Source organism: Cydia amplana, chromosome 3 (genome assembly GCF_948474715.1).
Source record: "Cydia amplana chromosome 3, ilCydAmpl1.1, whole genome shotgun sequence".
Taxonomy (NCBI): Eukaryota; Metazoa; Arthropoda; class Insecta; order Lepidoptera; family Tortricidae; genus Cydia; species Cydia amplana.
In genome coordinates this window covers 13,345,867-13,359,212 of record NC_086071.1, presented here as the reverse complement: position 1 = coordinate 13,359,212, position 13,346 = coordinate 13,345,867, and the positions used below count along the sequence as shown (strand labels likewise).

Below are 13,346 nucleotides of genomic sequence, written 5' to 3'. Positions count from 1 at the left end.
TTCGATGTTTGCGGTATGTATCCAATCAGCAATAAACTATGGGCTCCGTCGCCAATGACTTTCGATCTGAATCCCTTATGTGTAAAACGTCTCTTCTTTTATTGAGGGTTTGATACTATATTTAAAACATCATCATCCCTAGTTTTGTCCCGGCCTTTTCGTGTCCTGGGCTAAGTCTTATTGGGATTAGTCCGGTTTCCTCACGGTGTTTTCCTTCACCGAAAAGCGACTGGTAATCATTATCAAATGATAGTTTCGTAAATTCGTTCCGAATAACTCATTGGTACAAGTCGGAGTTTGATCCGCGACCTCCGGATTGAAAGTCGCAAGCCTACTACTTTGCTACTATATGATAGAATAGGTAACAAAAACCTCAAATTTAAAGCTCAAAACAATTTTATTGAAAAAATACACTTAAATCATAAATTAGCTTAAATAATATACGTCGTTAGGGGCGTAACTTAATGAAAACATTATACCTGGCTTACATACGTGGCAAGCCTCGACAAGCCTCAGGGACGCAGTTATGCGGTAGAGGTAGTTAAGCGATATTGCTATCTCATTAAATTCCACCGCATAGCTGCGTACCTTGAGGTTTGTCGGGCTTGCCACGCGTGTAAACCAGGCATTAGACTTCTAGCGCACAACTTTATAAAAACTTTCAAGTTAAGCTAAATAAAAAAGTTAGACGTAGGTATGTATTCGATTGTTCAAGGCGCCGAGGGCAGAGTGCTGACGGACTTCATGAGATGGTAGCAGTGCGGCAGGCGGGAGCGGTGGCCGATCTTCTGAAGCGTAGCGGCGGCCTGCGTCGATTATATTATTAATTTGTATTACTTAAACTAAAACGGGAGTAACGGGACTTTATCATGCGTATAGTCATTGAACTTTTATTACTACGTATAGAAACGGCACAGATAACCAGTATTTTAGTATATTTTACTGAGGTGTTCGCATAGAGAGTATTCTATCTATTTTGCGCCGTGAGTTGTTGTTGTTTTGACAACAAACTATAGATAGCGGAACGAGAATCTCGCGACCTAACCGCGTAAGTGCCATTTTACGGCGCTTACGACATTTTGGACGCGCGGTACAGGTTGCAATTACGACAATTTAATTGTTTGGTAAGACTATAGCAGTCAGAGTCAGGGCTCATTTAGACGGTGCGAGAACTCGCATGCGAGTTTGATTACATTACGTCATTTAATCGGTCGGCTGAATTGATGTAACCTCAAATGGTTCGCAATGTAACTAAAATCGTATAGGAGTTCGCGCGCCGTCTAAATCAGCCCTTAGTGTAAGGCCTGAGCGGACGCTCGAAGCGGAACGTTCGGCGGGGCGTGCAGCGTGGCGTCGAGCTCCCAAGGGATTTGAGCAGCGTGCACTAAGGCCGCTCCTATACGCTTGCATTTGTTTAACATGCACGCCGCACGCCCCGCCCCGCTGCACGCCCAACTCGAGCGTCCACTCAGGCCTTGCACTTAAGCTTTGGATTCCTCCGAAAACGGTGCCGTCATATAGCGGCAGCAAACGACGGCCGTCTTTACGGTGACGACATGTGGAAAGTACCACGGCGTCATAACACACCGTCATCCACCAAGGTCAAAGCGGCAAATTTGAAAAATGTAGGCGCGATAGGATAACGTCCCATAGAAAATTTGAATTTCGTGCCTTTTCCTACTGACAAGATTTGCTTGATCATCTATAATATACTTGGAGGATGAAATATCAGAAGAGGAAAATAATCGTAGTACGGAATCATTTATTCAAATCTCGTGTCATTTATTCAAAATGGCGTCACCGCTATCTAATAAAACGTTCACGAAACTATCGACAAGGTCATGACGGCCATCATCTTACGTTGACAATCAACGTAACGTAACGCCGTCTAGGAAACCGCGCCATCTTGTTTACATAGACAACGTTCTAGTGAGGTCAGTCAACGCTATATAGCGGCCGTAATATGACGGCACCGTTTTCGGAGGAATCCAAAGCTTTACGTTGACAATCAACGTAAAGTAACGCCGTCTAGGAAACCGCGCCATCTTGTTTACATAGACAACGTTCTAGTGAGGTCAGTCAACGCTATATAGCGGCCGTAATATGACGGCACCGTTTTCGGAGGAATCCAAAGCTTTAGGCAAGTTACCTGCGCGAGCATGCCGGCGCGCTCGCCGGGCGCGGCCAGCACGGCGGGCGGCAGGTGCCGGCACGCCATGTACAGCGCCACGGCGCGCTCGCCAGACCCGCCGCCTCCCTCCAGCGCGCGCTCTGTGGACCAAAACACATACTCGTAGTTGTACGACACAATCGGGATGATGACACATGTTCAATTTTATAACAAAATCTAGTAAAGTGCACCTTTAGTTTGTTATTATTGTAACTTTCAATTTCATTTCAACTTTGAAATCCATTTAGTTTAGTACTACTTATATAAGTTATTTGGTTTCTATATATGTATTCTAATTATCAATATGTAAAAGAATATGTATAAGAATTTTGATGATGCGTTGGGTTCGTGCAACTGATTCCAACGCCTCATCAGTGGGCAGTCTACTCTGTCGACAAATGCGCTTAGGAGACTGTTGGTGCTGCCCTGCACTCTATGCAATAGGGATGCCGCTCTTTTACGCATAATAGCGTAAAAGTCATCCGTACGGGCATCGGCGAACATCCCCGACGCACTGCAGTACCGAGGCAGACCCATCAGCATCCTAAACGCATTATTATATTGCACGCGCAGGGCATTGTACGATCGCTGCGTGAAGCTTGAATTAGCTGAAATTAAGGAAACTATAGGTTTATAAGTCTGATAACCCTTCATTGTAATAATTTATTACTATAAGGGCCACTTGCACCATTAACTAACCCGGGGTTAACCGGTTAAACCATGGAGTTAACATGGTTACCAGTACAATTTGACACTGGATTAAGGATTTAACCAGTTAACCCCAGGTTAGTGGACTGGTGCAAGTGGCGCTAAGAGACTGTTTGTTTCTAAATAAAGAAATAATAAATAAAGTAGATAGCAAATGAGCAATTTATATCAATATAGCAGATATTTAAAAAAATATGGAAATAATAAAAAATACAGCACCTGAAAGTTTCAAAATTACCGTTTTTTATAACTTTCAAAAACGAAATAAGGATACCATTCGATTCCTCACATTTTATCCAAAAAAATATTGTATCGCAACTATATACATAAACGCAATATTTCACCGACAAAAACTGTTTTCTCGTTTTGTTCATACTTCAAGATGGACTCTCAGTGACCTTGACGTCACGTTCACTTATCATTTTGTTAGTGGCGTTTCGCGAGTGAAGTACGACTGTCGGACTTTGACTATCATTTCTGACTTTTGTATTACTTTAATGCAATGGGTCCCATATAGACATTTGATGCTAAAAACAAACCTGATTGATTGATACCATAAATGAAAATTTGTCATCTAGCCCAGCGGTCGGCAACCCGCGGCCCGCGGGCCGCATGCGGCCCGTGAACCTGTCACTTGCGGCCCGCGAGCCCCCCTGACTATTTTGTATGTAATATTGACAAACGACAATGTCTGATAAAGTCATAAATATTAACAATGTGCGGCCCGCGTCAACTTCGTAAACTACTATGTGGTCCTTGGCTGTTAAAGGTTGCCGACCGCTGATCTAGCCTATCGTACTCGATGTCCTCACGCAGCCCCGCCGACTGCAAGAGTGAGAGGTCCTACATGCTTACCCTTCCCGCAGATGACGGAGGAGCGGTGCAGGCGCGGCCGCAGGCTGCCGTCCAGCAGCTGCTGCGTGCGGCGCGGCGCCGCGCCCGCCATCATGCGGCACACGGCCGACTGCAGGAGTGAGAGGTCCTACACGCTTACCCTTCCCGCAGATGACGGAGGAGCGGTGCAGGCGCGGCCGCAGGCTGCCGTCCAGCAGCTGCTGCGTGCGGCGCGGCGCCGCGCCCGCCATCATGCGGCACACGGCCGACTGCAGGAGTGAGAGGTCCTACACGCTTACCCTTCCCGCAGATGACGGAGGAGCGGTGCAGGCGCGGCCGCAGGCTGCCGTCCAGCAGCTGCTGCGTGCGGCGCGGCGCCGCGCCCGCCATCATGCGGCACACGGCCGACTGCAGGAGTGAGAGGTCCTACACGCTTACCCTTCCCGCAGATGACGGAGGAGCGGTGCAGGCGCGGCCGCAGGCTGCCGTCCAGCAGCTGCTGCGTGCGGCGCGGCGCCGCGCCCGCCATCATGCGGCACACGGCCGACTGCAGGAGTGAGAGGTCCTACACGCTTACCCTTCCCGCAGATGACGGAGGAGCGGTGCAGGCGCGGCCGCAGGCTGCCGTCCAGCAGCTGCTGCGTGCGGCGCGGCGCCGCGCCCGCCATCATGCGGCACACGGCCGACTGCAGGAGTGAGAGGTCCTACACGCTTACCCTTCCCGCAGATGACGGAGGAGCGGTGCAGGCGCGGCCGCAGGCTGCCGTCCAGCAGCTGCTGCGTGCGGCGCGGCGCCGCGCCCGCCATCATGCGGCACACGGCCGACTGCAGGAGTGAGAGGTCCTACACGCTTACCCTTCCCGCAGATGACGGAGGAGCGGTGCAGGCGCGGCCGCAGGCTGCCGTCCAGCAGCTGCTGCGTGCGGCGCGGCGCCGCGCCCGCCATCATGCGGCACACGGCCGACTGCAGGAGTGAGAGGTCCTACACGCTTACCCTTCCCGCAGATGACGGAGGAGCGGTGCAGGCGCGGCCGCAGGCTGCCGTCCAGCAGCTGCTGCGTGCGGCGCGGCGCCGCGCCCGCCATCATGCGGCACACGGCCGACTGCAGGAGTGAGAGGTCCTACACGCTTACCCTTCCCGCAGATGACGGAGGAGCGGTGCAGGCGCGGCCGCAGGCTGCCGTCCAGCAGCTGCTGCGTGCGGCGCGGCGCCGCGCCCGCCATCATGCGGCACACGGCCGACTGCAGGAGTGAGAGGTCCTACACGCTTACCCTTCCCGCAGATGACGGAGGAGCGGTGCAGGCGCGGCCGCAGGCTGCCGTCCAGCAGCTGCTGCGTGCGGCGCGGCGCCGCGCCCGCCATCATGCGGCACACGGCCGACTGCAGGAACACTCGCCCGGACACCCACTGGCGACAAACGACTCATTAAAACACCCTGTTCTGTTTTTGAAAAGAGGGTCAGTGATTGAAAGCATTCTTTAACAGCTCTACGATTGTGGAGCTGAAAGTAGGTTTTATCACTTTTTCCACTTGTTGTAGCAAAAAGCGCCTCCGATCAGTCCGAACAGAGAGCCCGCTACGTTTAGCGAGTCACTAAATAAAAATAAAAAAATGATTTTTTCAACATGTTTAAGGAAACTGAAGGCAAGCGAACCGCTTGCGAAACATGTCTAATTTCGAAGGCATTCGATCGTCGCTTCCGATAGGTAAAGTTAACGATATATAAAGCGAGCCGAGCTTGTTCGAGACATCGGCTCGCTTCATATTTCGTCAACCTTAACAGAGAGGCCACTCCAATTACTGGGATTAGTTGCCAAGCGGACCCCAGGCTCCCATGAGCCGTGGCAAAATGCCGGGTCAACGCGAGGAAGATGATGATGAACAAAAATGCCACTCACGGGCAGGTCGCGCTCGAGGCGGCGCAGCGAGTGCAGGTCGCGCTGGAAGGAGTGCAGCTGCGCGGCGGGCGCCGGCTCGCCGTCCGCCCCCGTCGCCTCCCACACGGTGATAGAGAGAGACAACACTCACGGGCAGGTCGCGCTCGAGGCGGCGCAGCGAGTGCAGGTCGCGCTGGAAGGAGTGCAGCTGCGCGGCGGGCGCCGGCTCGCCGTCCGCCCCCGTCGCCTCCCACACGGTGATAGAGAGAGACAACACTCACGGGCAGGTCGCGCTCGAGGCGGCGCAGCGAGTGCAGGTCGCGCTGGAAGGAGTGCAGCTGCGCGGCGGGCGCCGGCTCGCCGTCCGCCCCCGTCGCCTCCCACACGGTGATAGAGAGAGACAACACTCACGGGCAGGTCGCGCTCGAGGCGGCGCAGCGAGTGCAGGTCGCGCTGGAAGGAGTGCAGCTGCGCGGCGGGCGCCGGCTCGCCGTCCGCCCCCGTCGCCTCCCACACGGTGATAGAGAGAGACAACACTCACGGGCAGGTCGCGCTCGAGGCGGCGCAGCGAGTGCAGGTCGCGCTGGAAGGAGTGCAGCTGCGCGGCGGGCGCCGGCTCGCCGTCCGCCCCCGTCGCCTCCCACACGGTGATAGAGAGAGACAACACTCACGGGCAGGTCGCGCTCGAGGCGGCGCAGCGAGTGCAGGTCGCGCTGGAAGGAGTGCAGCTGCGCGGCGGGCGCCGGCTCGCCGTCCGCCCCCGTCGCCTCCCACACGGTGATAGAGAGAGACAACACTCACGGGCAGGTCGCGCTCGAGGCGGCGCAGCGAGTGCAGGTCGCGCTGGAAGGAGTGCAGCTGCGCGGCGGGCGCCGGCTCGCCGTCCGCCCCCGTCGCCTCCCACACGGTGATAGAGAGAGACAACACTCACGGGCAGGTCGCGCTCGAGGCGGCGCAGCGAGTGCAGGTCGCGCTGGAAGGAGTGCAGCTGCGCGGCGGGCGCCGGCTCGCCGTCCGCCCCCGTCGCCTCCCACACGGTGATAGAGAGAGACAACACTCACGGGCAGGTCGCGCTCGAGGCGGCGCAGCGAGTGCAGGTCGCGCTGGAAGGAGTGCAGCTGCGCGGCGGGCGCCGGCTCGCCGTCCGCCCCCGTCGCCTCCCACACGGTGATAGAGAGAGACAACACTCACGGGCAGGTCGCGCTCGAGGCGGCGCAGCGAGTGCAGGTCGCGCTGGAAGGAGTGCAGCTGCGCGGCGGGCGCCGGCTCGCCGTCCGCCCCCGTCGCCTCCCACACGGTGATAGAGAGAGACAACACTCACGGGCAGGTCGCGCTCGAGGCGGCGCAGCGAGTGCAGGTCGCGCTGGAAGGAGTGCAGCTGCGCGGCGGGCGCCGGCTCGCCGTCCGCCCCCGTCGCCTCCCACACGGTGATAGAGAGAGACAACACTCACGGGCAGGTCGCGCTCGAGGCGGCGCAGCGAGTGCAGGTCGCGCTGGAAGGAGTGCAGCTGCGCGGCGGGCGCCGGCTCGCCGTCCGCCCCCGTCGCCTCCCACACGGTGATAGAGAGAGACAACACTCACGGGCAGGTCGCGCTCGAGGCGGCGCAGCGAGTGCAGGTCGCGCTGGAAGGAGTGCAGCTGCGCGGCGGGCGCCGGCTCGCCGTCCGCCCCCGTCGCCTCCCACACGGTGATAGAGAGAGACAACACTCACGGGCAGGTCGCGCTCGAGGCGGCGCAGCGAGTGCAGGTCGCGCTGGAAGGAGTGCAGCTGCGCGGCGGGCGCCGGCTCGCCGTCCGCCCCCGTCGCCTCCCACACGGTGATAGAGAGAGACAACACTCACGGGCAGGTCGCGCTCGAGGCGGCGCAGCGAGTGCAGGTCGCGCTGGAAGGAGTGCAGCTGCGCGGCGGGCGCCGGCTCGCCGTCCGCCCCCGTCGCCTCCCACACGGTGATAGAGAGAGACAACACTCACGGGCAGGTCGCGCTCGAGGCGGCGCAGCGAGTGCAGGTCGCGCTGGAAGGAGTGCAGCTGCGCGGCGGGCGCCGGCTCGCCGTCCGCCCCCGTCGCCTCCCACACGGTGATAGAGAGAGACAACACTCACGGGCAGGTCGCGCTCGAGGCGGCGCAGCGAGTGCAGGTCGCGCTGGAAGGAGTGCAGCTGCGCGGCGGGCGCCGGCTCGCCGTCCGCCCCCGTCGCCTCCCACACGGTGATAGAGAGAGACAACACTCACGGGCAGGTCGCGCTCGAGGCGGCGCAGCGAGTGCAGGTCGCGCTGGAAGGAGTGCAGCTGCGCGGCGGGCGCCGGCTCGCCGTCCGCCCCCGTCGCCTCCCACACGGTGATAGAGAGAGACAACACTCACGGGCAGGTCGCGCTCGAGGCGGCGCAGCGAGTGCAGGTCGCGCTGGAAGGAGTGCAGCTGCGCGGCGGGCGCCGGCTCGCCGTCCGCCCCCGTCGCCTCCCACACGGTGATAGAGAGAGACAACACTCACGGGCAGGTCGCGCTCGAGGCGGCGCAGCGAGTGCAGGTCGCGCTGGAAGGAGTGCAGCTGCGCGGCGGGCGCCGGCTCGCCGTCCGCCCCCGTCGCCTCCCACACGGTGATAGAGAGAGACAACACTCACGGGCAGGTCGCGCTCGAGGCGGCGCAGCGAGTGCAGGTCGCGCTGGAAGGAGTGCAGCTGCGCGGCGGGCGCCGGCTCGCCGTCCGCCCCCGTCGCCTCCCACACGGTGATAGAGAGAGACAACACTCACGGGCAGGTCGCGCTCGAGGCGGCGCAGCGAGTGCAGGTCGCGCTGGAAGGAGTGCAGCTGCGCGGCGGGCGCCGGCTCGCCGTCCGCCCCCGTCGCCTCCCACACGGTGATAGAGAGAGACAACACTCACGGGCAGGTCGCGCTCGAGGCGGCGCAGCGAGTGCAGGTCGCGCTGGAAGGAGTGCAGCTGCGCGGCGGGCGCCGGCTCGCCGTCCGCCCCCGTCGCCTCCCACACGGTGATAGAGAGAGACAACACTCACGGGCAGGTCGCGCTCGAGGCGGCGCAGCGAGTGCAGGTCGCGCTGGAAGGAGTGCAGCTGCGCGGCGGGCGCCGGCTCGCCGTCCGCCCCCGTCGCCTCCCACACGGTGATAGAGAGAGACAACACTCACGGGCAGGTCGCGCTCGAGGCGGCGCAGCGAGTGCAGGTCGCGCTGGAAGGAGTGCAGCTGCGCGGCGGGCGCCGGCTCGCCGTCCGCCCCCGTCGCCTCCCACACGGTGATAGAGAGAGACAACACTCACGGGCAGGTCGCGCTCGAGGCGGCGCAGCGAGTGCAGGTCGCGCTGGAAGGAGTGCAGCTGCGCGGCGGGCGCCGGCTCGCCGTCCGCCCCCGTCGCCTCCCACACGGTGATAGAGAGAGACAACACTCACGGGCAGGTCGCGCTCGAGGCGGCGCAGCGAGTGCAGGTCGCGCTGGAAGGAGTGCAGCTGCGCGGCGGGCGCCGGCTCGCCGTCCGCCCCCGTCGCCTCCCACACGGTGATAGAGAGAGACAACACTCACGGGCAGGTCGCGCTCGAGGCGGCGCAGCGAGTGCAGGTCGCGCTGGAAGGAGTGCAGCTGCGCGGCGGGCGCCGGCTCGCCGTCCGCCCCCGTCGCCTCCCACACGGTGATAGAGAGAGACAACACTCACGGGCAGGTCGCGCTCGAGGCGGCGCAGCGAGTGCAGGTCGCGCTGGAAGGAGTGCAGCTGCGCGGCGGGCGCCGGCTCGCCGTCCGCCCCCGTCGCCTCCCACACGGTGATAGAGAGAGACAACACTCACGGGCAGGTCGCGCTCGAGGCGGCGCAGCGAGTGCAGGTCGCGCTGGAAGGAGTGCAGCTGCGCGGCGGGCGCCGGCTCGCCGTCCGCCCCCGTCGCCTCCCACACGGTGATAGAGAGAGACAACACTCACGGGCAGGTCGCGCTCGAGGCGGCGCAGCGAGTGCAGGTCGCGCTGGAAGGAGTGCAGCTGCGCGGCGGGCGCCGGCTCGCCGTCCGCCCCCGTCGCCTCCCACACGGTGATAGAGAGAGACAACACTCACGGGCAGGTCGCGCTCGAGGCGGCGCAGCGAGTGCAGGTCGCGCTGGAAGGAGTGCAGCTGCGCGGCGGGCGCCGGCTCGCCGTCCGCCCCCGTCGCCTCCCACACGGTGATAGAGAGAGACAACACTCACGGGCAGGTCGCGCTCGAGGCGGCGCAGCGAGTGCAGGTCGCGCTGGAAGGAGTGCAGCTGCGCGGCGGGCGCCGGCTCGCCGTCCGCCCCCGTCGCCTCCCACACGGTGATAGAGAGAGACAACACTCACGGGCAGGTCGCGCTCGAGGCGGCGCAGCGAGTGCAGGTCGCGCTGGAAGGAGTGCAGCTGCGCGGCGGGCGCCGGCTCGCCGTCCGCCCCCGTCGCCTCCCACACGGTGATAGAGAGAGACAACACTCACGGGCAGGTCGCGCTCGAGGCGGCGCAGCGAGTGCAGGTCGCGCTGGAAGGAGTGCAGCTGCGCGGCGGGCGCCGGCTCGCCGTCCGCCCCCGTCGCCTCCCACACGGTGATAGAGAGAGACAACACTCACGGGCAGGTCGCGCTCGAGGCGGCGCAGCGAGTGCAGGTCGCGCTGGAAGGAGTGCAGCTGCGCGGCGGGCGCCGGCTCGCCGTCCGCCCCCGTCGCCTCCCACACGGTGATAGAGAGAGACAACACTCACGGGCAGGTCGCGCTCGAGGCGGCGCAGCGAGTGCAGGTCGCGCTGGAAGGAGTGCAGCTGCGCGGCGGGCGCCGGCTCGCCGTCCGCCCCCGTCGCCTCCCACACGGTGATAGAGAGAGACAACACTCACGGGCAGGTCGCGCTCGAGGCGGCGCAGCGAGTGCAGGTCGCGCTGGAAGGAGTGCAGCTGCGCGGCGGGCGCCGGCTCGCCGTCCGCCCCCGTCGCCTCCCACACGGTGATAGAGAGAGACAACACTCACGGGCAGGTCGCGCTCGAGGCGGCGCAGCGAGTGCAGGTCGCGCTGGAAGGAGTGCAGCTGCGCGGCGGGCGCCGGCTCGCCGTCCGCCCCCGTCGCCTCCCACACGGTGATAGAGAGAGACAACACTCACGGGCAGGTCGCGCTCGAGGCGGCGCAGCGAGTGCAGGTCGCGCTGGAAGGAGTGCAGCTGCGCGGCGGGCGCCGGCTCGCCGTCCGCCCCCGTCGCCTCCCACACGGTGATAGAGAGAGACAACACTCACGGGCAGGTCGCGCTCGAGGCGGCGCAGCGAGTGCAGGTCGCGCTGGAAGGAGTGCAGCTGCGCGGCGGGCGCCGGCTCGCCGTCCGCCCCCGTCGCCTCCCACACGGTGATAGAGAGAGACAACACTCACGGGCAGGTCGCGCTCGAGGCGGCGCAGCGAGTGCAGGTCGCGCTGGAAGGAGTGCAGCTGCGCGGCGGGCGCCGGCTCGCCGTCCGCCCCCGTCGCCTCCCACACGGTGATAGAGAGAGACAACACTCACGGGCAGGTCGCGCTCGAGGCGGCGCAGCGAGTGCAGGTCGCGCTGGAAGGAGTGCAGCTGCGCGGCGGGCGCCGGCTCGCCGTCCGCCCCCGTCGCCTCCCACACGGTGATAGAGAGAGACAACACTCACGGGCAGGTCGCGCTCGAGGCGGCGCAGCGAGTGCAGGTCGCGCTGGAAGGAGTGCAGCTGCGCGGCGGGCGCCGGCTCGCCGTCCGCCCCCGTCGCCTCCCACACGGTGATAGAGAGAGACAACACTCACGGGCAGGTCGCGCTCGAGGCGGCGCAGCGAGTGCAGGTCGCGCTGGAAGGAGTGCAGCTGCGCGGCGGGCGCCGGCTCGCCGTCCGCCCCCGTCGCCTCCCACACGGTGATAGAGAGAGACAACACTCACGGGCAGGTCGCGCTCGAGGCGGCGCAGCGAGTGCAGGTCGCGCTGGAAGGAGTGCAGCTGCGCGGCGGGCGCCGGCTCGCCGTCCGCCCCCGTCGCCTCCCACACGGTGATAGAGAGAGACAACACTCACGGGCAGGTCGCGCTCGAGGCGGCGCAGCGAGTGCAGGTCGCGCTGGAAGGAGTGCAGCTGCGCGGCGGGCGCCGGCTCGCCGTCCGCCCCCGTCGCCTCCCACACGGTGATAGAGAGAGACAACACTCACGGGCAGGTCGCGCTCGAGGCGGCGCAGCGAGTGCAGGTCGCGCTGGAAGGAGTGCAGCTGCGCGGCGGGCGCCGGCTCGCCGTCCGCCCCCGTCGCCTCCCACACGGTGATAGAGAGAGACAACACTCACGGGCAGGTCGCGCTCGAGGCGGCGCAGCGAGTGCAGGTCGCGCTGGAAGGAGTGCAGCTGCGCGGCGGGCGCCGGCTCGCCGTCCGCCCCCGTCGCCTCCCACACGGTGATAGAGAGAGACAACACTCACGGGCAGGTCGCGCTCGAGGCGGCGCAGCGAGTGCAGGTCGCGCTGGAAGGAGTGCAGCTGCGCGGCGGGCGCCGGCTCGCCGTCCGCCCCCGTCGCCTCCCACACGGTGATAGAGAGAGACAACACTCACGGGCAGGTCGCGCTCGAGGCGGCGCAGCGAGTGCAGGTCGCGCTGGAAGGAGTGCAGCTGCGCGGCGGGCGCCGGCTCGCCGTCCGCCCCCGTCGCCTCCCACACGGTGATAGAGAGAGACAACACTCACGGGCAGGTCGCGCTCGAGGCGGCGCAGCGAGTGCAGGTCGCGCTGGAAGGAGTGCAGCTGCGCGGCGGGCGCCGGCTCGCCGTCCGCCCCCGTCGCCTCCCACACGGTGATAGAGAGAGACAACACTCACGGGCAGGTCGCGCTCGAGGCGGCGCAGCGAGTGCAGGTCGCGCTGGAAGGAGTGCAGCTGCGCGGCGGGCGCCGGCTCGCCGTCCGCCCCCGTCGCCTCCCACACGCCGGCGCGCACCTCTAGCACCCAGTCGCAGCACAGCACTTGCATCAGCTGAAACATTCGATCAAGTTAATATTAAATCAGTTAAAACAATGAACAATCTTGACGCAAAGGCGAACAGGCGCGACACGCAAATTAAAAGCGATATGATTACGCTTTCGTTGCAAAAATCAAACCGAATACACTGCCGCTTCGCTCCGCACCGCGCGGCCCCCACTTAAGTTAGAAACATATTTGAAAAACAGACGCAGAATGTTCTGTATTGAACAGATTTGAGAAAAGAAAAGTAACGTGGACGGTTGTAAGAAGGCTAAGAAAGGAGTTTATGAGGGAAAAGTGGACGAACATCCTTGATATACATAGGTTAGCGCCCTTTGTCCATGTTTGACAGATAATACTTTTAATGTATTAGTAATTAAAGTAATTATCTATTAAAAAAAAGTGTTAATTAATACACCAAATGCCATGTTTATAATAATAATCTACAAATAATAGCAAAGCATGATAAATAACAGTTACAATTTAAACGGATTAACATATGTAACACATACCTTCAACTTAACAAAGAAATAAAGATAAATGAAACGGAATCCACCAAAATCTTCAATGATGAGTGTGACTACCGCGAGAGTTGCCTTGTAGTGATATTGCACAATGATGGGACAAGTGCAATGCAACTACAATGCACTCCCGTGGTAGTCAGCGATGACCCGCTAATGTAAAATAATACTCAAGCAATTTAGTACCTAAAAAGTAAGACGATCGCTTTAACGTCGCAAGAAACAAAAACTAGATACATAAATGGAAATGATCACGTGACTTTTTTATACAGGGTGAAATTTTAATCACCAGCCAACCAACCCAACAGCCAAC

At 61.5% G+C, this 13,346-nt stretch overlaps 1 protein-coding gene and 1 long non-coding RNA gene across 2 annotated transcripts in view; one reads left to right on the top strand and one right to left on the bottom strand.

The window, feature by feature from the left end:
- Positions 1–13,346, top strand: part of LOC134662858 (uncharacterized) — a 310,694-nt gene that overhangs the window by 59,256 nt on the left and 238,092 nt on the right. The window lies entirely within an intron of this gene.
- Positions 674–13,346, bottom strand: part of LOC134662833 (sterol regulatory element-binding protein 1) — a 30,277-nt gene continuing 17,604 nt past the window's right edge. Inside the window, exons 14-17 of the mRNA XM_063519155.1 lie at positions 12,372–12,524; positions 4,985–5,120; positions 2,150–2,271; positions 674–806 (exon numbers count right to left, since the gene is read on the bottom strand). Coding sequence (XP_063375225.1) covers positions 711–806; positions 2,150–2,271; positions 4,985–5,120; positions 12,372–12,524 — 507 coding nt within the window. The 3' untranslated portion in view covers positions 674–710. The remainder of the gene's footprint in view (positions 807–2,149; positions 2,272–4,984; positions 5,121–12,371; positions 12,525–13,346) is intronic.